Source organism: Patiria miniata, unplaced genomic scaffold (assembly GCF_015706575.1).
Source record: "Patiria miniata isolate m_02_andy unplaced genomic scaffold, ASM1570657v1 HiC_scaffold_22, whole genome shotgun sequence".
NCBI lineage: Eukaryota > Metazoa > Echinodermata > Asteroidea > Valvatida > Asterinidae > Patiria > Patiria miniata.
In genome coordinates this window covers 7,933,231-7,957,147 of record NW_024037061.1, presented here as the reverse complement: position 1 = coordinate 7,957,147, position 23,917 = coordinate 7,933,231, and the positions used below count along the sequence as shown (strand labels likewise).

At 40.5% G+C, this 23,917-nt stretch overlaps 2 protein-coding genes across 3 annotated transcripts; one reads left to right on the top strand and one right to left on the bottom strand.

Annotated features, from left to right (window-relative positions):
- The first annotated feature begins 12 nt into the window (after window positions 1-12).
- LOC119729954 (Meckel syndrome type 1 protein-like) lies at window positions 13-12,505 on the top strand. Its single transcript, XM_038202746.1, has 14 exons — window positions 13-120; window positions 2,960-3,081; window positions 3,981-4,204; window positions 4,664-4,764; window positions 5,650-5,790; window positions 6,278-6,320; window positions 6,593-6,820; window positions 7,154-7,259; window positions 7,936-8,006; window positions 8,241-8,433; window positions 9,238-9,454; window positions 10,585-10,644; window positions 11,071-11,108; window positions 11,294-12,505. The coding sequence occupies exons 1-14, from the start codon at window positions 41-43 to the stop codon at window positions 11,356-11,358; spliced, it is 1,689 nt and encodes a 562-aa protein (XP_038058674.1). The 5' UTR covers window positions 13-40; the 3' UTR covers window positions 11,359-12,505.
- LOC119729955 (DNA repair protein RAD51 homolog 4-like) lies at window positions 11,313-23,746 on the bottom strand. Of its 2 annotated transcripts, none has more exons than XM_038202747.1 (10): window positions 23,643-23,746; window positions 21,392-21,519; window positions 20,855-20,916; window positions 19,688-19,806; window positions 18,180-18,261; window positions 17,664-17,792; window positions 16,370-16,562; window positions 15,711-15,781; window positions 14,296-14,475; window positions 11,313-13,854 (listed from the first exon to the last, which is right to left on the bottom strand). In XM_038202747.1, the coding sequence occupies exons 2-10, from the start codon at window positions 21,471-21,473 to the stop codon at window positions 13,801-13,803; spliced, it is 972 nt and encodes a 323-aa protein (XP_038058675.1). In that variant the 5' UTR covers window positions 21,474-21,519; window positions 23,643-23,746; the 3' UTR covers window positions 11,313-13,800. The 2 variants fall into 2 exon arrangements, with proteins under 2 accessions (XP_038058675.1, XP_038058676.1); XM_038202748.1 differs by having other exon boundaries at window positions 23,602-23,734.
- Window positions 23,747-23,917: the final 171 nt, after the last annotated feature.

Below are 23,917 nucleotides of genomic sequence, written 5' to 3'. Positions count from 1 at the left end.
TCGTCCAAATATCTAGGCAACCTAATTCCAGTTTGGGAAAATGGCGGAAGACAGTGGAGGGAATGACCTCGGAACGGCGTATTACCGTTCAAGGGATCCTATCAAGAATTTCAAAATCAAGTAAGGATCAAGATCAAAGGGGCCAAGATTGTTTACCTCTATGGTTGTGGAAAAATGCAAATTACCCACTTTATATGGACTAAAAATGAGGGTTTTCCTGTTACGAGGAGCCGTGGCTGGCCTGCGTTGTGGTTGTATTAATTTTGTTTAGGTCGAATGGGGTCAATGAACTTTTGAATATATATAGTCGTGTTCCCTAACGTGGCGCACTTCGAAGCTTACCCAAATTTCCTCGTGTAGTGTTGCCAAACCTCTTTGTTGACAAACCTCAAATTCATGCAGTGAAATACTGGTACTTTTACCTTATTAATGCTTGCTGTTTAACCTCTGTGAACAATTTCAGTTTCATAAAATTTAAGCCGAAATTAAAAAAACGGTGGCGTCCGGAAATTGGGCACAATTTGGCGGAGTGTTCCCTAACGTGGCGCACTTAAATAAATCTCGGAAAATTCCAAATTAACATTTAAGAATTTCTGAAAACTTGATAAATTCTGATAAATCATTATTATCTCTACTTACATACCCAGCCAGATGTTTGTCACAAAATTGTTTTCTTATTTTTCGGGGCATTTTCAAAGGGTTCACTTTGCACTTGAAAATAAAATCGGAAAATCACGCCAAAATAATTTTTTCTTTTAACTTTGTAGCGGGTAAATAAACTCGCGATTTATGAACGGGAGTGTTTATAACTTGATGAAAGTTCACTTTCTGTGAAATTTCAGTTAAAACTTTTGCTCTAGCTAGGCGCTACAGGCGAAAAATCAAAGTGCGCCACGTTAGGGGCCGCGCCACGTTAGGGTACATCAACAATACTGTATTTTGTGTTTTGCTCTTAAGTTAAAGTTAACAATGCCTTCTATATCAGGGACTTAGGTCTTTGTCTATTTTTTTTCTTCTTATGTTCAACATGTTTTTGTCAAAGAAGGCCAAGAAAATACATAATCGCAGATAAATTAGGATAATTACAAAAATTCTAAGAAGTACTAGTAGGATGGAACGCCGTATTATCGCGGTACTTATCACGTTTCTCGTTCGGAATAGAGATTGCCCACTAACCTTCCAGAATTGTCCTGTCTTATGTGTAGTATAACTCTTCCTTTTTAAATTAATATAAAAAAATCTGACGGGTGGTGTGGTTTATTCCGTGTACGATGCCTGTGAAAATAGACATGCGCGGCGTGTGCGAACGGAGGTGGACTCCCTATTATCGCGGTATGCGGGAAGTGGTTTTTATAATGATCCCAAATTTTTTGTTCATAGTTTATCTTTGACCAAAACACCCCCTGAATAAAGTCTGATATTTTCCCTGTAACGTTCAAGTTGATTAAAGACAAATTTTCTGCTGGATGATTTCTTAAGACCCTGCCCTTCCCCCGAAAGGAGAACACAAATCCCTGAGGCAAGTCTACTGATCGGCGATTGAGGGCACCATTCACTTTACACGGTGTGCCGTTTTATTTTCGCTAACGCGCGGTGCTTATTTTGATCCCGTAAAAGTTGTTACGATTTCGCGCTGCAAATATCGTCGTTCGACTTCATTTTACATTTGCAGCTGAAGAAAGGGAACCAGACAATGGAACTTTCATGGACAGAGCGCAATTAAAGATTTATGTTAAAATATAAACGGTACCTTTTAGCAGACAGTTTTGGAAAACGTTAATATTTATTAAAATCGTTAAAAGTCCCGAAAGACACAACATTTTTTAATCGTCCTTTTTATACAACTCGGTAGAAAATCCTTGATGACTGGTGAACTGGATAAAAATCGCCACTTGAAGGAGTTTTGACATTGTGAAAAGAGAAATTTCCCATGCCGCGATAATAGGGATGCCGCGATAATAGGGAGTCCGACTATACATGTACATTGTCATGATTGTAAGAATCTGATAATAGTTTTTTTTTGTGTTTGCTAATTTTTTTTTTTAGTAATTTAAGTATAGGTGTGGGCGGGCTGACGTCAGCCGATGAAAACATCTTTTCATTTGCACACCAGTTTTCATTGGTTGCTATGTGTTACCATTCAGTACTCAAGACTCAAAAACCATTGATTGAGTTTCAACTTCAAGAACATAAGTCTGGGAGCTAGATAAGCCAATGTCAAAAATTCCTGGATGACCGCGCCCACCTACATGTATTGTGAGGCTATTTACATTATTTGACAGCTGATTGTACTGGTCCTTGGAAACCAAAAAACAATAACAAACAAAAAGCATCAGAGCCATGAGTCAGAAAATAAAGATGAAATCTAAATGAAATTTAGATGTGATTAGTAAAGGGACACTGGGTCCTGGAACATTGCATTGGTGATTGGTCACCTCTGTTCCAGGACACACAACGTGTAAATCGTACAAATGAAACAGGGAATAACAGGAAAAACATATTACTGCTCCGTCGTGTCCGATGTAAACAACCGGGGTTTTTCTTGTCTTTTCTCGGGAACGGTAAGACATTAGGTTGGTTTCCTTTCAACCAGATGTTTGAAATAGGATAAGTAAACAATCCAAAATATGAAATTTTCAGGGATTTCAGGACCTAGTGCCCCTTTAACATAATAAATTACAATAAATTTCATTTTATTTATTAAAATGAAAATTACAAAAAAAATGCAAAAATCATAATATATAGAGTGAGGAATAAAAAAAAATGTTTATTTAAAAGTATTTCAGCTGCCTTATCTGAGCCACTTTCTACATTTTTGCAAAACTGGATTTTTTTCTAAAAGTAGCAAAATGCCGGAGTTATGTATACCAGACACTTTTCATTTGGTTAAAGGGGGAAAAAATAGAAATAATTTCTGGCTGTAATAAGTTAACATGACAATTTTTTTTCGCTCTTTCAGGGTACACTTGAAGCGTGTAACTGGAACCAGTCTAGTCCCTACAGCGTATACTAATGAGGAGGCCGGGCCCAGTCATGAAGGAATGGCAATGAGACAGATGGGCAGTCGACGCTCCATTAAATGTATGTATGAGAGGGTGCTTGGGGGGCTTGAGCCCCCCCCCCCCCCACCCCCACCCCAAGAGGTTGTAATTGTTTTTATTTATTTTTTTGGTAATTTTTTTTTTGTAGTCCCACGATTGGACATTGGTGATATGTATGGGGCCTATTTTCGAGTAGTATAATAGGGGTGTAAATGGCGCCACCAACGTCAAAATAGTCAGCCCCCCCTCCTCCCCCCCCCCCCTAAAAAAAACTCCAATTTTTTTTTCTGCGGCCAAAAATTTTGGGCAACATTTTTTGAAAAAATTTTTAGCCCCCCCCCCAACCAAATCCTGGGTGCGCCACTGGCTGAATATTCTGCCGAAAGTGTTTCTTACGTTAATACAGTAGAACGTGGCTATAACGCACGTCACTATAAGGAACACCACTATACCGAACATTCGGCTATAATGAGCTTCACCCTTTGACTCATGAATTTTAATGTACAGTTATACCGAAGATTTCTGAATTCTTCAGGAAAAGACATTCATATTGTCCATTTGTCTCATCGAGAAACCCTCTCAACTGCATTCAAACGTCAAAAATTCAAATCTCATCCGCAGTTATAGTGAACTGGTTTCAAACAGCAGTTGAAGGATAGGAACCGGTCTACAACATTGGATCCGCGATGGCAACGAATTCTCCGATCGCCAAAACGTGAAAATAACAAATTATTATCGATGATGTAGAATGAAGATTTTGTCAATTGGGAGTGTCATGCTAGTGGCCGAAAACAAATGACCACTATAACGAGCATTCTTTTGTGGACCCTATCATTCTCGTCAAAGCAATGTTCTATTGTACCACAATTAAAGTGACAGATACTTACTTTGAGTCCTAACATTTTCCCATCTGCCTGTTCGGAATGATTTATTTCACAGCTCAAGTCCGACCAGAAGATGACGAGACCTACACCCTGAAATGGCAGCAGAAGCTCTTCAGTCAACGTGAGGTGGAACTCTTCCGTGACTCTGAGAACTGTAACCGACCCATCGAGGAGAAGTACCACCGAGAGATCAGGACAATGTACGAAGATGGAGACGGGAGGTCTACTACCAGGATCTTCTCCTACGTGGACCACGATACATTTGCCAGTCTTGAGGAGGTATGAGAGTGGGCTTCTCCTCCCTCTGCAAAATCTCTTACTTATTTTTTAGGCCATGGGCATTTTTTGTCTGGGAATTTACCTGAATGCGCCAAAATCACCCTTTCTGCAGGAAACCAATGACACAAGTGGCGAGGTTGCACCTTTCTCAATACCCCCCCCCCCATTCCCTCAAAATTCTCCCTTAGTTTGAAGGAGATTAAATCAGTAAGTAGCGGCCCAGTTCGTCAGCCAGTGGACACTCTGGAGCCAACAATGCCACCTTACCCCTCCCCGATCCTCCCAAAATAATTCCCTAATAAGCTGAAAACCTTAAAAACTTCCAAGAAAAATATTCCAGTTGGGAAGAATGTTTGTTACTTTTAGAAGCTGTGTAGAACTGCAGTCCCTATTTTTTTTGGTTAATCTTCAACCCACGATTTTTTTACATTTTAAATTTTGTGCTTCTTTTACCCTCAGCAAAATGAGGTAACCACATCGAGCAAAGAGACCCCTTCCTTTCTGACTCAGAAGATGCAGAACGTCCGGCGGAGAAAACAGACAGAGAGGAGAAGAGATGGGTGAGGGTCAAATCGTCAGGTCATATACTCCATGTGGGAACAGCACACAGCACGTTGTGATCTAGTCTGAATTTTCCATAGATGAACATTTGTCATGTTTAGGAGCATACACGAGAAAGTGTGGATTCGTAATTTAAGAATTCACGAGGCGCGAAGCGCCGAGTGAATTCGTAAATGAAGAATCCACACTTGCGAGTGTATTCTCTGACTTAAACCATTGTATCAAAAGAAGTATTGTCATTAACAGTCCAGTGAGTGGAGATGAAAAGACTGGCATATCTCGTGTCGAGTCGTGGCAATTAGGGTAATTTACAAGGGAGTTTTTCGAGGCTCTTATACGTAATCAAGCATCGTGGCGTGTTTAGTATGTGTATCGCCACACCCGTACAACCGAGTCATTTTGTGTGTAGGCTCCTTCCGTCAACATGGATAGTTCAGACGACGATTTCTTTCTGACTCAAAGTAGTTTTTGCAGTGACGGCGGAGAGTCTGAATCGGAAGGAAAGTTTTCATACAGGCGGTCCTATTAATGCTCATTATGGAGAACAATTGTCCGACGTGTTCAAACTGTGGATTCGTAATTCCGAATCCACACTTTACTAAAGATTCGTCGTTCCGAATCCACACTTTTTGACCAGTGTAACAGATTCGTAGTCCGAATCCGCACTTTTAACAATAGTGTGACGTCATAGCAACGGTTTAAGAGTGTTGAATCAATGTGTGTATTAAATGCATAATCTGGCTGAAGTTTATAAAAATAAAAATCAGACAGCAAGTCAAAACATTTTGCTTTGAGATAAGTTGTGTCATCAACTACACATTTTAATTATACACCAATGATTAAAGCAACTGATGTTGCTAATGCTCCTTTGTGTGTATTTGTAGCTATGGTGATGCGAGCTCATTCCAACCTAAGATCAACCCAGTCATTGATGCACCTTCTGAGGAACATAAACGTAGCGCTCATGTCGTCAACACTCCAGTACAGACGATGTACATTATGGCGGACCTCAGCGCAGTGGAAGAGTGAGTATCAATTCATCAGTAAATAAATACAGTGTAATACAATGTAGCACAAATGCTACACATATACAGGTGAACAAGCTTAACCCTCCTATGCAAACATACATTCTGTGCCAAGTTGTCTTTGAAGTCAAAATCAGTCAAGTGTCTGTTTTCAACCCTTAAGAATTCCCAGCCCACATAAAGCAGGATTGACTGCCTTGGACTGCTTAAGTAACTTGATACAGCTATGCTTTTGACTCCAGGAGAGTGATAATACAGCTGTGACCACAACTTGCCTGCTTTGTCTGTTGACCCAGTTTGACTAGTCACAGTGCTTGCTTGACATATGATCTGACTGCTGGTGACTACCCTTTGTTAAAAGTATAGCAGGGGAATTGGAAGTGAATTTGGACTGTCCGCCACTGCTTAAATAGCAGGAGCGTTAATGCATGAACTGTTGTATATCAATTAAACTCACAATATAAATTTCTCTTTCTTGTGTTATCAGTGAACCTACAGTACTGGACGAATACATCCTGTGCACTATCAAGGTATTTATAATTGCCATTGTCTAATGAATATCAGAAACATTCAGTGCCTTGTACTATTTTCATTGTTACAATTCGTTTAACGAATGTTGTGAAATTGCACAGATATGAAATTCAGTGCAATGATACATTTTTTAAAAAACTTTACATGGATCGTTTTGGTTATTTCTGAAGATTTTCTAAATTATTGATGCGATTCCTAATTTGTGTTTGAGCAAGGCATTCTAATTTATTTACACCAGTTTTATACTTTGGTGTTTCTTTTCTTATGGCAGTATGACACCCATGGCGTTTTGTCAGTCACACCAGACTTCAACCGCTACCGTTCACCCTACACCATCGTGACTGAGTCCACACGACGCGACACGTTTGAGTACACTCTAGAGCTCGCCTCGCAGCCGATGGCTCAACGAGATCAAGACAGAGAGACCAAGATGTTTAGAGAGTTGTATCAGAGGCATATGGATTACGTCGGTGCAATGGTGGGCCACGATTTTGAACAGGTAGCTGCTTGACTGACTGACTTACCTACTGACTCACTGCCCAGCAAGGCAGTGCTATTGTATAGGATAACCCAGTGTAGGATTACCCGTGAAACCAATGAATGGGCTAAATCCAGCCATTTGTGAAGACCAGATGCACGAAAAGACTTCCAGTGAATGGTCATTCTGAATCAATTTAATAGAATTTTGTGTGCTCTGGGACCAGCTTTAATAGGCTTGTTTTGTCTTGTTAAATATAAAGAGCATTTGCACCAGAATTTGCGCTAAATAAATTTGAAGTCATTATTATTGTTGAACTTTACACCTTACTATCAGTGTATTATATTTCACCAGGTATCAGCTGGAATTCTGAGACTGTTGGTCTACGGTGAAATAGTCTCCGCGAAGAACTACGAGTATGACAATCTCTACGTCCACTTCTTTGTGGAGCTACCCAAGCGTAAGTTGAAAATTCTTGCATTCTTCAAATTATGCTCTCTGAAAGGGCAATCTTTGCTTTTGCAGGAATAGTTCCTCTTTCGGAAAAAAAAACTTATCTTTAAGACCACACAGGCACTACTTGGGTTGAGAGTTACTCAGATTCCTTCCCTAAACTTCAAGTGCCGGATCTCGTATTTCATTTGTATTTGACTGATTACAAATTCTGCATACAATATGCGCTCCGTGCATGAACAAGAGGGGGCGCTTTTTTACCACTTTAGAGAGCCCAGTGAACGAGACACACCGCGTGATCGTACTTGCTCGCGTGCTTATTGCACAAAGTACGCACAACTTGTTTTAGCGTCTTCACGTGAGTGTCAGGCATCGTCGGCAATGCGTTTGAATGTCTCTCCCAGTGGTCTCCCCCAACTCTCCCTTTGTAACCGTTGAGAGGGTACTTGTGCACGGAGTCAATACATGACTGAACTAACAGGTTCTTTGTGACCCAGATTCAAATTTTTGCAGTTTTCTTTCCTGGTAAATTGTTTGCCCCTGTTGGTGAGAAAATAGTTTCAATTGATGTAGAAAATATATCACTACAACTGTTCACATATTAAGTCTCAATTTCTAGAAAGCTGATCATTTGAAAATGTCCGTCTTCATTCTGGCAATGTTTGTTTTCTTCTTTGATTTAGACTGGTCTACTGACACGGCTCAAGAACTCTCCGGTGTCACTCAGACATGCAGCACCAAGGAAATTGACAGAGTGAGTTTAATACAATGTAAAGCAATTAACAAAGTGTGCTTAGATTTGAACTTGTGAGTTCAGTAGTCGATTGGTAAGGCATCTGCACTAGTAAGCAGGGGGTCGGGGGTTCGAGTCCCACCCAAAGTTGTGAAATTTCTCCTGCAACTTCTCAGAAAGCACTGTGTATATAGTGCTTATCAAATTATATTCATTATTGAAGTTTATTAAGCACTTTTTTCTTTCTATGTTCAGGAGAATGTAGCTTACTTCTGCTACCCGTTTGACTTCGAGTTGTTCTACAAACAAGATGAGATGGGCGAGGCTGACCAGCGTGAACCACTACTGCCTCAATGGCCACAGATCTTCCTAGAGGTCCTGTCTATTGATTCCTGGCAGAGATATCGCACAGAGGGGTACGGGTACCTGACCATTCCATCAACACCTGGTAGGTACATACTCAAGTGTCCCCCCCCCCAAAAATAGCTTTGACATGTTATAGTCTTTGACCATAAAGTTATTTGTGAAAGGGGATATTGTGGTCTAAAACCAGTCGGAGGCCAGGTCACCAAAAATAGCCCTCGCCTTCAGCTAGGCCCCTGTCCGGTTTAGAGGTAGAGTACATCATTCGTAATGTGTGCATTTTGTTCGTTTGAAGCAACAAAAGCGCTCAAAATCTAAAGAAGGGTGCTGAACAACTAACCTGATGAAGTTTCAGCTCAGTGAATGCTGTATTTTCCTCCCAAAAACCCCAATATTCTAGGATCTTGATTTCAAATCAAAAGTTGCCGAGTCATGTTTTGAATTGCGCCCGAATTCAGTGGCCGGAACACGTTCTCATTCCGCCGATTGCAGCTACACGATGTCGTGCACTGAACTGACAAGTTATAGCAACCACACGCACATGTGCGTCGTGTCAATGCTTGCGGACGCGCGTGTGCGTCGAGTCAACGCTTTGCCAAATTAGAAACGAACTACTAACGGCAATTTCCAAAAATGCGTCTGTTGACACATCGTTGGAAATGGCCTATTTCATTGCTTTCTTCAAAATGATAGCTTGCCAGAAAGAATAATTTCACAGGGAGTCAAGTCCCATTGCTATCATTAAACCAAGTATGCTTTTTAACAGTAATTTCATCAGTTACTTTTAGATAGCTGCAAATGATGGACTGTAGTTTTAAACCACACGTTTTGAAACCATGTTTATAAATGCTTCATCACACTGTTATCCCCTCTTACTTTTGCATGTTAGGTACTCACACAGTTGAAGTCCAAACATGGCGACCCTCGGGCCAACACGCCTTCAACAACTTGCGTCGCTTCTTCATCGGCGGCTCACCCGAACTTGAAGACCCCACATACGTGGCCGTCCCACCGACGCACGAGGGCGCTGTGATGAGTCGGTTTGGGTTCCGGACCGAGGCAACAGGAAGTGTCACATTGAACTTGAACGTGCTGCAGCAGAGCCAGTGAGTAAAATGATGTTGATAACCTTTGGATCCAGGAGATAAGTTGCGTCTTAACTGAACTTGCCCCGTTATTGTTTTTTGATATGGAGTATCTTGCTTATTCTCTTCTTGAGAACTTAGCCATTAGCATAAAGCTGTAATCCTATATGATAGCACTGCCCAGCTCTTTTCATCTTCTCTTCGTCTAAGTCACAAAGTGACATGGCCCTCTGGGACCAGCAAGACATTGGTGTTATTTTCTGTGAAGGCCACATTAGAGGCTCAATTGATCTTTGCAAAGGGTGACTTCTAGGCATCCTTCCAAAATGTGCATGCAAACGGAAAAATCCAAGTCTACAATAAACTTCGTACGCAGGCACGCGCATGGAATATGAGATGCTTATTTTGACATGCACATCAACATAACGAAAGGGTTAAGAATGTTTTGCTCTGAAAAATTTGCCATGAAGAATGATTTCATTCACCATGCAAATGTTCTACTGGTCTCCACACGTAACTTGGAGGCATTTTTAAAGGCGTATAGGATCATTTCCTTTTCATGCATTTTGTTTATTTCTAATCATAACACAAATAAACTAATAAAAATCCAAAGAAAAATGTTCAAAACTTAACCTGTTGAAGTATCATCTCAGTGGATATTGCACTTTTTGAGAACTAAGTAACACAGTAACAAACCATGCCCAACCTTGTGATCACAAAACACGATTTCATTAATAGCTTTCTTTACTTCCAAAAATCAGCCAATTGACTGATCTCTGGAAGTCACCTACATTTTTTATTTCTTCTGAATGACAGCAAGCCAGACGGAATAATTTCATGGGGTATTTAGTATCAGAACAAACTGTTATCCAAGTAAAGCTTTCTGATACTAATTCCTTTGAGATGAATTTAGAGATAAATGCAATAGATCCTATAAACCTTTAACTGCACTAGATTCTCAATAACAATAAGTTTAGAATTGCTTAAAAATAGTCTTGTACACATAAAACCCTGCTCTCATATCTACCATGTAATTCCATAGTAAAACAAACATTTATTGCAATATTGAGTGTTGGCAGGGCTGTGTAATTGTGATATATGCACGTTTCTGACAATGGTTCCCAGCTCATCCCTGGATCTTTTTGTTTCAGGATCTTCATGGATAAGGTGGACTCCAGACGGAAGGTGGGCACATTGCTGGACAGACTCGGGTAAGGCCATCTCAAACATGAAGGCAAAGTAAATGTTAGTGGCCACGTAAAGGCAATCTTCAGCTGTCGAATTAGGTGCAAACGTCGAAGAAAACTCTGCGACTTTTGAGGGAGTATGGGATTTAACAATTGACTTTTTTTTATATAATAACTTTTTATTGACATACATGTGGTAAGCAGTGAAACAATCTGGCACCCATGAAGGGACAAAATGGGGAGGGGGGGGTATTGGACATTTTGACTGGTCACTAGAGTAAATGGAAAGTGTACACTTCTTTACATTTCAAATTCTTCCTGATCTCACTTCTATAAAATTTTAGATACCTAAAATTTAAGCCACCCGTTCCCCTATATTTTTACCGCATAACTGTCCTCAATTTTTACACTGATTGCAACCTGATTTTTTTCCTGATTTTCCTGTTTCAGTGGCCTTACAATGCAAGCATCCGTCCAAAATGTTCTGGGTGAGTTATCCATACTGCTAATAATTTTATGGAATTATATCCAAGTTTTAGTGTCTTTGTGATTCAGAAAAATTTGGCTCAAAACTGTTTTCCAAACTTATAAAACAGGCAATAAGTTTGTTTTTGTTCTTCAAGCCCAGACCTTGTATTCATTTTAGTTTTTGTGATTTTTGTTTTGATGACAGAGTTGTTCCAGAAAGCAAGGAAGAGAATGCAAGCTGCTAAAGACACGCTGTCAACCATCCAGTGAAACAACACTGAAATATGCACAATGTCAAATCAACATCAAGTGCACAAAAGTCTTTCTTTCTTGGTCTTGATGTAAGTTTACTTATTTTGATGAGTTCAATCCATTAGCAAGTTCAAGGACCACAAGTCGACAAGTGGTTTTGGCATGATGCAACTGGTAAACATTACGCCTCTGGTCAAACTCTTGTAAAACATGTCGTCATGAAACTTTTGAACCTTGCTCCCTGCTGGCATTGTGATTCACATGGCTATTGGTAACCAGCGATGGAACTCAGCCCCAAACTCCGGTTCCAAATAGTCAACTAGACTTAGTCCCACCATCCTACGTTCAATTGAAGTTAGTCAAACTATAGTAATCATAGTCCTCACTGGAACTTGCTCCTAATTATACCTTATTGATAGGTAGTATCTTGTTTTTTGGACCAGAGCTTTTGTTGTGGACTGAATATTTGTAATCGACAAATATAATTACAGGTGAAGTCTTTATTTTTAAACCCTGCATGTGAAGTTTGACTTTCTTTTTTTGCAACCGCAAAACTTGCCTCCCTTTTTAATACTCATTTTGTAGAGCTTTGTTTTCTTTTTGAGTATCCCTACGTATGAAGCTAGTTTACCAAGTCTTGTAATGGTTAAATGTTATGTAGCATAAGCAGTTTGTTCAACATAGTTTATAGGCGTCTGCACTAGTAAGCAGGAGGTTGTGGGTTTGAGTCCCACCCGAGTAAGCCTGTGATTTTTCTCGCAAGCCCTCCGAGGACACTGAATATAGCGTGTTCATAAATACGTTTGTGAAGGGCAAAACCCAGTAACAAATTTACATCTCCCCAACGCACATTCCATCGTAAAAAGCTTATACAACTTGTTTTTTGCTTGTGTTTGAAAGTGACCATGTGAACAGACATTATCATAATTTTGTTTCATGTAAAGTGTGTCAGGATTCAAAGGCCAAAATGTGATTTTGATCAGCGAGTGTCATCAAACTGAGAAAAGGACTTAAAAAAAAATCTTTCTTTTTTTCAGTGACCAAATTTGCTTGGAGTTTTTACCATTTGTAGATATCTGTCAATCGTTCATTTAATGATTTATTTATTTTACAGTTGATACAGCTGTAAAAGTGTATATAATAAAATAAAATTGGAAATTAAAAATCCAGCTATCTTGATATTGTTTTTCCGTCAAAGTTGAGCTCTGAAATCTCTCGTCTAAAATGTGGCCACATCCTACCACAAAAGTGTGAAAGAAAACGTACCGAGTGCGCGGGAATGACACGAAGTAGGCTGGCTTAAATGTCCCTCACAGTGGTCTTCCCCCAACTCTCCCTTTGTAACCGTAGAGGGGGCACTTGTGCACCAAGTCCATAACTCAACACCAGCTCTTATGACTTTCACCCGTACAAGAACGGATTCTCAAATGTCTATCCCTTCACTGTAACAACTAGAGAGGGCGCTATTTAGTATCTTCCTGAGAGCTCAAGTGTTTTCACTTTTTTTTTTTACTATGGTGCTCACAATCTGATTTACGTGGGTCAGAGTTTGCCCTCGCTAAAAAAGATGATCCATTGCTAACTGAATGACGCACAAACTACAATAATCACTTGCTAGTATTTGTCTCTGCACAAAAGTAGTCCCGAACATGCAATTTTCTATATTTTCAGCACTTGCAAGCCAAGATGTAAACATATCCAAAACAATTTTTAAATTTTTATTTGGCATTCAGCAAGGATAGTCCACGAAACTCGAATTATTAGGAAGGACATTTCATTTTTGGGAAACTCCCCAAAAATAATTCTTAGAAAAAACCCACAGATTCAGATCGTCATTCGTTTGAAGATGACAGGTGCACTTGTAGATTCTTCAGCCAGTCATTAGTGTCTTCATTCAAGTGCCTCAAGCCATTCTTCCTGTGAGGGTTTTTGTAGAGACGGCATCTTGAGATCAGGTGCTCTACGGTCTGAATGCGGTCACACTCAACGAGGCCTGACTCTTATTCTGCTCAATCATGACCATGAAGTCCTTCGTGCGACACCAGCCACAGCAAAGTCTGTTGAGTTTGACCCAGGTGGAACGGTCAAGTTTATGGCCTGGAGGTTTCTTTGTTTGTGACTGTATGTAGCGGAGATGAGTTATTCTTCTTCCATTCCAGGTTCCACTGTTCGTCGGGCCAGTTGGGCGGATTAGAGGATGCAAATTGTGGATCAGAATCAGATACAAGAACTTGAAAACCAAATCCACATGTTGGCTTAGTCGGGAATCGAACCCGGTGGGAGGCAAGGAAAGTACCGCTATTGCAACCTTTTCAACCTGATCCTAATCATACCCCATTCAGCTCATGAGGGTGCACTGAAATGTGGATCAATCCATGGACTTCAACAAATTACAACAGCAGGTTTGAAGTCAGAAAGTTGACTTCTTCCTACACCATATGACAATGATGCTACTGGATGTCAACTGCAGATGCCTGAGTCGTCAATCTTAAAGGTGCAACTCACATTGATAGGCTGTAAATAAAGCAATGTAAATGTAAAGACCTTAAACTCAAAAGTAAAACAATGTTAAGTTCTAGAGCAATATGGCTGCAAACGTTACAGTATTTTGGACAGTATTTTCGGATGTGCATTTTGGACAATACAACAGTGCATAATAATAGTTAAGATCAACAAACAGAATTTAGTTTTGATAAAACGTATCAGTTGAGTTCCTGCAATGATTAAAAAAAAATTAAGATTTTCATCCAACTTTTTTGCAGTAGTAGAATTCGGCCCGAAACACCATGGTGTAGGACGTACTAAGACATTTTTTATGAACTCATTTTTAAAGTTTGTTTTTTAACATTGTTAGAAATGAACTATATTTCACTAAAATACAGATAAGCTTCAAGTTTTTTTCATGACAGTTTGTAATTCTGTGAATTATTACAGAAACTTTGAAAATCCAGTCACCTGTCTTCCGGACTTGATAATCCTGGCCTCCCTGTTGATTGGACGGTTAACAGTACACAAACTAGCATCGTCCGATCTATCATGAGTGAGGAGCAGGCGACAGTGCGGTACATGGGACCAGGTACGACCAAGGGCTGGCTTGCGCTGGGTACCGTCACCTCGGACTTGGTTATTGGTCAGCTAAAGATGGACAAAATCATTGAGACTTACTGCCATTTAAACAATTCTAATTCCATTTAACCAACTGCAAACTACATGTGTATTTCATCATGTGACTAAATGGCACTCCATACCTCAAACAGTGCATGAATAGGTGGGTCATTCTATACACTATTTTCCTGTCCCTGTTACATCTGATGCCTATGATTTTAAACATTTGATGCACTCCTTAATGCAGTCATCCTCCAAGAGTGATTATGAATAGCAGACTACCTACCCAACAACTAAAAAAAACCATTTGAAGTCATTCTCAATGATACTTGAATGGCAAATTACAAAGTACCAAGATAATAGGGACAGGGCAAATGTCAAACTTGGACCCTAAATTTATAGAACGACCCATGTCTGAGGCAGTTTTCTCAAAATTCTGTAACATTGCTAACGTTATCAGAGCAAGCCATTATGAATTACCTACACGATCAGAACAATCCAAACATACGGTATACGGTTGATGTATGGATGGCAAAACATACTAACATGCCAGCTTGTTGAAAGCCACTGACTGTATCTGATGTGTGGGTGTTCTGCGTAAGGTTTCCTTGTCAAAACAAAACATCGTTCCCAGCACTTATATGAAAACAAAATTCCCTGAGTTTTCCATGAGAAATATTTTCACTTTGTTTTTTGCTGGGAAGTCAAGAAGTGGTTGCAGCAAAGCAAGGATACTGATGATATCCAAAGCCACCATAGCCAGTCGGTCAATGGACCCAACTTGGACACATGGCACAAGACGCACATACGCCAAACTAGCCAAAACCTTCCCTTCTGGGTCACTGTCAAATTCCTTGAGTTTCCCAGATGTTTTGGTGTTTTCCCCAAATTCCCTGAGTTTTCCCTGACTGGAAGAATGGAAACTGTTTTCTGAGGTTTTCCCTGATTTCCAGAGTGGCTGGGAACCCTGAAAATATGTTGCCCATGGTAACAGCAGGAGATAAATATCTTGTCGACTTGAGTCGCCGTGGTAACAAGGGGTTATAGACAGTACCTCAACGTTTTTTGCACCAGGTATGACATTTCAATTTAATAGTCTGAAAATTGTATGACAGGTCTGAAAGATGCATTTCTTTGGGTACTGATAATATCTTTCTCTCAAATTCAAAAGTCTGATTTCAGAAAAAAGTCTGAAAAATCTCATGCCTGTTGCACAGATATTCTAACAAATTACTGAACAGAAATAAAACCTTTTTTATACTCACAAGAACAGCGACTGAATACTCCACAGCCAGAGCTTTGAGTGATCTAGCAAGGTGTATCATCATACCATGACCTGCAGACCAAGATACCAGATAATAAAGTGTAGATATAAAGCACACATATCCACCATTGTTGGTGCTCAAGGCGCTACATCATTATTACCCTGCTCATTGGGTCAGTGAAACATTCCAAAGACAATCTCAGCTCCCTCGATGCTGCCATTTTGGTGGAAAGCAGCTAAAATCAACTACAATAACCACCTCTGCCCTCACAGGTACTCATTTACTGCTGGGTGGAGAGAAGCAATGAGTGACAAAGTGCCTTGCCCAAGGGCACACGCACCATAACCCCAGGCTGGACTCGAACCCACAACCTACAGAATTACCCGCAGACCACAAATTCAATGCTCCAGACCACGAGGCCACGGCACTCCATATAATGTTGTCTGTCAAATTGTTCAGGTTTTTTTGTTTTGACTGGCATTAAACTTTCAGTTCAAAAGACAATTTTACTTCAACAATTTATGTGCATGTCAAGTGAAAGACCACGGTAAAACCATTTGGCAATAAATCTATTTATTTGAGCTGTGTGGGTTTCTGAAAAGACTCAAATGTTTGCACTCGGGAATTTGCATATCTCTAGTTACTCTAATCTTTCCCACCTTCTGTCTGCTGACCCCCTAGCACCGGAGCAACGACTGCAGTCACCGAGTCTACTACTACCAGCTTCAGTGACGCGTAGAAGGCATCGCTACCACTGTCCATGGACGACTTGGTCATTTCCAACAAGCTGAGGAGTTCAAAAAGGTCAAAGGTCCTGGCGCAGCGCAGCCTCTGGAAAGCCGCTGCCATGATCTGTGCAGTTATAAGAGAAAAAAGTGATTGATTTGTCGTAGTTATTACCAATTTAGGCACTGTACCTTGCAAGCAAGGACATACGGAAAGAAAGAAGACAATCTTCAGTTAAAAAAATGGAGGAAAAGCCCAGACAAAAATTCTGAAAACAAAACAAGGTGAGCCCAATAAAGCTGGTCTCAGAGTGCACAAAATCATATTCAAACGATTTAAAATGGCTATTCACTGGAAGTCCTTTCATGCATCTGGTCTACACAATGGGCCAGATTTAGCCCCTTATGGGCTCCGTGCACAAGTACCCCCTCAACGGCAAGAAAGGGAGAGTTGGGGGAGACCACTGGGAGAGACATTGGAATGCATTGCTGATGACGCTCACGCGAAGACGCTATGGTTTTGTGCACATTCAGAATAAGATTCTCTGTGCGTACTTCACGATTTAAGCGCGCGAACCAGCATGCACAAGTGGTGTGTCCCGTCCATGGGGCTCTCGGAAGTGGTAAAAAGCACCCTCCCTTGTTTGCGCACGAAGCCCATAAGGTCATACTATACCATAGCATTGGCCTCTCTTATCAGCCAACAACCATGCTAAATAATTTACAAGTTACAATCAGTCAGTCGGTCAGTCAGTCAGTGAGATAGATACAAAGAAGATCAGCAGGAATTTATCTAAAATAAATAATAAAAAGTTGTACCGCTCATATTGCGCTTTCCATTGTATCAACAATCTCAAAGCGCTTTACAATTATTCCCCCGTTCATCAGGCCATGGGACCACACGGCAGCCGATTATCAGTGCACATTCGGCCCTCCACCCTCACAGGTACTCATTCATACTCCTGGGTTGAGAGGCAATTGTAGTTAAGTGTCTTGCCCAAGGGCACAAACACCATGTTCCTGGCAGGATTCGAACCCAGGAATCGAAAGCCATTGCTTCCTTGTATCAAACACCCTCAGAAAGACGCAATGGGCTTGTGCATACTCAGATGAAGGCATCACTAGAGCTTCCCCCCCCCCCCCCCCCCAAAAAAAAAAATTTTTTTAAATGGAACTCTTGCGAGTGGTCACACAGAATAGTCAGAATCTATATTCACCGATATCATACCTTGTCTGTGTTGCCTCTCGCTGCCATGATGTCTTGTAGTCTTTGGCTGCTGAACCCACCATTAGTATCAATGTATAAGACATTCTGCTGAGCTGTAGTAGCTACACTGGCTGCTGTGGTCATGCACAGCTGAAAAGATCAAATTGACAATTGATAATTTAGATTTTTGCTGTTCGACCGACTGATTGACTGACTGAATCAACCGACTCCCTGACTTTCTGTTGTAAGTAAGTTGCATAAGTCTCATCTTGACCCAAAAAATTGATTTTGCTGGTAATGTTAGAAAATTCGCAATAGAGATTGAAACCTAATTTGTCGGTTGCCTTGCTTCAAAGTTCAAACAGTATTGTTATTAGTGTAGATTTTGGCAACTTTTTTCTCGGGGGTAAAGCCTTTTGCTGCACTTACTGCTTACGGTCTCCATGAAATAGACGGAGGCTCTGTTAGCAGAAAATTCTGTGCTTTGCAGCTATGAAACTGGGCCCAGTGTTGACCAGAGAAAAATTCCAAATTTACCTGTGTTTTGCCTGTTGCTGGACCTCCTGTTATCTCAGTCAACTCTGATGTGTACAGACCTCCATCGAGTAACTCGTCAAGACTGTGGGGACAAAACTTGTGACATTAAGTGACATTTGTCATAAATGAAGAGTTTTAAAGCATTCAATTCTGTGTCCTCATCACATGAACCCTAATATTTGAGCAAGAAACCCTTCTAAACGAAACAATATGCAACACATGTCAAAATAATCCTGCCCAGTACAGCAAGATCAATCGGGTCAAAAATCTCAAGGCCAAACTGCCTCAGAGTCTGTGATTGCCAACTACAACAGGATGGCACTAGCTCCCATTGTCTCAGAATCTACCACTAATGCCCTGGTGTTAAGGGCTACTGAGCAGGGTTTCTAGCTAAAAAACAACAATAGAGGATTTGGGTTAGTGTGTTGAGGACATAATTGAATGCTTTAAAACTGATGTACTAGCAGCAAGCTCCCACACACTTCCCAACCTGATGCACTGTGTTGTGTCTGGCAGACTTTGGGTTAATTAAGCTGCTCTCTGACTCTTCTTAAGCCTTTCCTTACCATGGGTGACTTTTGTCGACATGGAATACCCCCTGCTGCTTACCATAGGCGACTTTAGCCGACCGGGAAACCACACACAGAACACACTCAACAAAGATTTATTCACTACTTTTCAGACAGGCGGCATGTTGATAAGTTTGGCCGCCCCTATATCAACCATATACCAACGGAAAGAGTGTTTTTTTTCGGATCGTTCTAATGGTGTAGTTTACTCATAGTGTTACCATTACAAAAAATTAAGAAAAGTGTTTTAGAAGTATCCACGCACAATTTGAGGTATGGAGTGCCATTTGGTCATGTGGTGAAATGGCTTGCAGTTTGATAAATGGGACCAGATCAACAAACAGGCATAACTTTCTTATTTTTGTACATTTGGACTTGATTTTTACAACACATAAAAGAGTACACTTCAAGGAACAACATTTACACACACTTGGCAGTGAAAATATGGGTTGAAAAAGTGAGTTTTCCACTTGTGGTCATTTTGTTCACGCTGTAGTGATTTCCGCATGACTGAACAAACAATTTTGTCCTTGGGAGAGCCAAGTCAATAAACAACGTGGAAATGAAAGGGTTAATTAAGTTACGAGCCATCTCAAAACTTCCAACTGGAGAGTGCGTCACCTCACAAGAGCAAAGAAAGGATGCATCATGCACACTGCATGCACTAGCTAGTTCGTTCATGAAAGTAGCAATGTTCATTCATGAGTACGAATGTGCACGACCAACTTTCAACTGCATAAAGGGAGTGCATCTTACATTAGTGTTAGATCGACACTTTCAACAGTGTTGAAGTCCATTCCATCACAAGTCCATCACAAGTCCCCAAGTCTGTAGCAAGCACATCACAAGTTCATTCACAAGTCTAGTCACAAAGGAATGCATTTGAGTAAGATCTGGAGCTAACGAGAGAGAACTTGTGTCTTAAGTGTCTACATGTACCTGCTGCATCCAGTTGATAGGATAGCAACTGATGACATCACGTCGTCATGGAGATCAGCTCCATTGACGGGGAAGGATGAATACTGGGCAAGCAACAATCTCCTGATTGATTGCAAAACCTGAAGAAGAAAAAAGCAAAAAGAAACACGTTATCACAACTGGTACTTCAGTGAATTTGCACCAGAGCTTCAAAGCATTTTGGGAAAAGTGGCAACTGGCAGTTATTTCTTATAACGAAAACCAAGGATTCCACAAAAGCGCCCCAGGCACTGTAGCTCGAAAGCATGAAGAAACCCTGTATTAGTAGGGAGAAGACATTGAGAAGAAATTACAGTTTCAGAGGTAGGAGGAAAACCCCAGAATGATATTCTGGGGAAAACCACGGAATCAGGCAGGTACTGAAAATACAATTCACATATTGACCCAGGAAGGAATCAAACCCGGGTCACAGCGGTTGAAGCAAGGAAAGTACTGCTACACAAATTAACCTATTTAACCCTAACTACCCCAACTCCATCAAAATCCATCCTCCCATTTTGTTGGATTTTGGGGGACTTGATTGGTCCAGGTCGCCTGGTTTGACTAAATATTGATGGAGTATGATGGACTTGGGCCTAATGGCTTGAAGCAGTGATAGGGGTAAACGATTGATTTTGCCTAGCTTCCTGTACTGCTATTGTGATAAAAGCCATATGTACCGGTAGCAAGTCCATGAATGTCAACCAAGGGCGGATCCAGGGGGGGGCCAAAGGGGGCCATGGGCCCCCCCCCCCCCAAAACGAAACCAATTTTTTTTTTTTAATGTGACATCGCAATAAATGCAGGCAATGAGTACACCACCATCTTTTCCTCAAAAAAACATTGGTTAAAGTGGTCAGAAATTGCCTCAGATCGCACCACAGCGCATCTAGAATCAAAAAAAAAACCACGCCGTAATTTTTTGGACTCAATTTTTTGGGGCACCAAATTTTTTTTTGGCCCCCCCCCAAAATTGTGTTCTGGATCCGCCCTTGATGTCAACCAGTGCGTCAGTGGTGGATTCCATTATGTCATGCACAGTATTGGATGCACAGTGATTGATGGAATTTGATAGACTTGGTCCAGTTCCTAGTAAAGACGCTAGGGAGTTAGGGTTAATAGCTTCTCTGCAGTTCTCATTTTCTGTACCTTGTATGAGATGGAGCATTTCTGAGCCAGGTCTTCAACATCTGCGCAGATAAAATCCAGCACTGAAGAAGGAAATAAATCATGAATAACACAAGAAACGCGGCATTAAACACAACAGCACTGCCAGTCACTGGCCTGAAAATAACTCTCAAAGTTGTGTATAGACAGCCTCAGAACCGAAGACGAATAAAGGTTTTTCAAAATGTAATCACAATGTATGGCTTAAGCACTCATGCAAGATGTTTAATTCAAGTAATAAATGCTCCCTTGAAAAGTTTTCAATAAAAATTTAACAATTTTGCACAACTTTTCTGTTGTGGGATACTTTTTTAATCACAAAAAAAAAAATTGAATGAAAATCCATTCTGCTCATTATCCTACAAAACCAAAATTTTGTTCTGAATTTTCACAAAATGTATATTAATTTCTCAGTTTACCCGAGTCTCCTTCAAAACTTGAGTTCAATTTCAAAAGACAAATTCCAAAAACTTTCTTCATTTTCTCCTGACATATAAATGATTTGTCATTTCATCCTACCTGTTTTTATTCCTCCACCATTCAGTGCATCTACTGTTTCTTTTGTCAATGCTGGGCACAGTCCTACACTAAGAAGGGTCATTGTTTCATCTCAGTTGTCATGATACAACACTCATCTTTCTGGAAACCTGAAACAAAACATAGCATGATAATGAAAGGTTTGCGGAAACACCATGTGCGAATAATTTCTCAACTAAGAGAATGGTTCTGAAAAGAACCAGAGGTATAAACTCGACGTTCCGGTCAGTATGCTCTGACCGTCTTCAAACATAGCATGGTTAATGAGTTGCATCGCTTTGAGAAAGTTTGCCTTTGTTATGGTGGGGAAGAGGAAAGGAGAATTCAGTCACCCAAATTATCATAAACCTGAAAGTGCAAACTTTAGTTTGGAAATATGTAGTTTATCCTGATGCCACTTTCCAAACATAATTAAACAAAATTGTCATTTTTGCCGTGTCCAAGTTACTTTGACCCTACTTATCTGATGCCACTTTCCAAACATAATTAAACAAAATTGTCATTTTTTCCTTGTCCAAGTTACTTTGACCCTACTTATCGCCTTTTTAACATTCGGACATGATCTGGCGCCAGATTAAGAAAGCCGATAAGTAGGGTCAAAGTTAGTTGGACTACATCTTTCCTAGTTTGGAAAAAAAGTCTCAATATTGCAGTTTTCCATATGTTTGACAGAGGTGCTATTATGCCCCCCCCCCAAAAAAAGGCCCAACTATGGCATCATCCCAACTTTAGTTTGGACAATCCCAGTTACAGTTAGGATTGGCCCAACTACTGTTTGGACTGTCTCAACAATATTTGGGGCTATTGTCATTGTTCGGGCGTAAGCCCTGCATCAGGCCTCGCCCATTGCGTACGTTGCCAACAACAAGTGCATCGTTCCATGCCACACTGTGTGCTCCAGCCATGTGCCATGATTTATATTGAGGTATTTTTGTCAAGTCGTCATCATTTTGGCAAATTTTTGGAGCTAGATGTGTGATAAATACTCTACTGCTTGAGTCTTGGACAGTTGAGTGAATTTGCACAATGCCAAGGATAACAAGATTTTTAGAATAGAAGGCCAAGAAGAACAAAACCAGTTTTTCATCCCTGCCTGCTTCCTTTTCTTTCCCGGCCGCTACTTCTAGAATTAGAAGGCTGCTGACGGAGAGAAGCTTTCTATTTCTAATTCTAGAAGTACCCGGCTGCCTCCTTTTTTTTTTTTTTTTCAATTCATGCATTTGAATATATTTTGCACAGATACTGTCATACATTGCGTATAATTGTCTTTTGATTTGTTTCCAACAAAATTGTTGCTAGGCCTACATGTAGAAAGGGTAAAAATTCCTTTGAACACAATTTTGTATGATCAAAAGAGTCGAGAAAATTGAAGAATTCTGACGCCACTTCTTTCATCATACACCATCTCACTGAAGGTTTTATAGCACTCCACTAGCAGACTAGCAGGCCACTGCAAAAATGTTGACAAGAAATGAATCTGGGACTGAGAAACATTTCCAATTTTGTTAGAAACAATAAAGTTTGAAGTTGTTGTGCGCTTTCTTGTGATTTGCGCAATCATAAGAATGCGTATGCACATTCTTATGATTGCGCAATCGGATCTTTGCGCAATCTTCGCAAAAAACCTCTTCCAGATTGAGAGCACATTCTTAAGAATGCGCGACAAGATAACGGTCTTGTCGATGCCGAGCACCGGCTGTGCTTGGCAAGTCTAGCTACATCCTCGTTCACCGATTCTTAACAATTATACTGTTGCAACGCAAGGTCCCTTACCTAGGGGTAGGAAAAGATTTAACGATGAAAAGTAGAGTGGACATGAAAGTATATAAAAATAAGAGACATAATAATAATGTAGTGGAAAGAATTCTGGGGGGGGGGGGGCAGCGTAAGAATGAAGAATATGAAGACATCTTAAACCAGTTTAAACAAGCCTTAGTAGACCACGTCATTGGGGAGGGAACCAAAACCTAAGTCAACTAGCTCCAGCACAGCCGCCCCAACTCTAGCGGGATGCGGATTCTACCGTTTAGCTGGAGCAACTGATACAGATACAGACATGACAGACATCCCACAGCGCTAATGCTATTTGCCACTTTTGACTTTGCTATTGTTACACACCCCCACCATTTCGCACAACAAAGTCACAAGCCCTACATTGTTGCAATATTTTGTACATAATTTTGAACAGTTACCCAGGTCTATTTTACTCTAAGTAATACATTGTAAAACTCACTACAACAAAATATCAAATTTCCCGCTAGATACAATACGTCTCCAACTTCCCAACTTTTGCAAGCAAACGTTCATGAAACATAAACTATTGAGGGCGCTACATTAGGCCAAGCCACGTGCGGGGGGAACTTTGCACAAACAAATCTGTGGTGTGGAATATTATCAATGACATCCACTTTGATTAAATAAAAGGGGAAAAAAACACATCATTCTAAATATATTATGAATCCCTAAATATATTATGAACAATATGTTAATAAGTTTCTCGAAAACAAG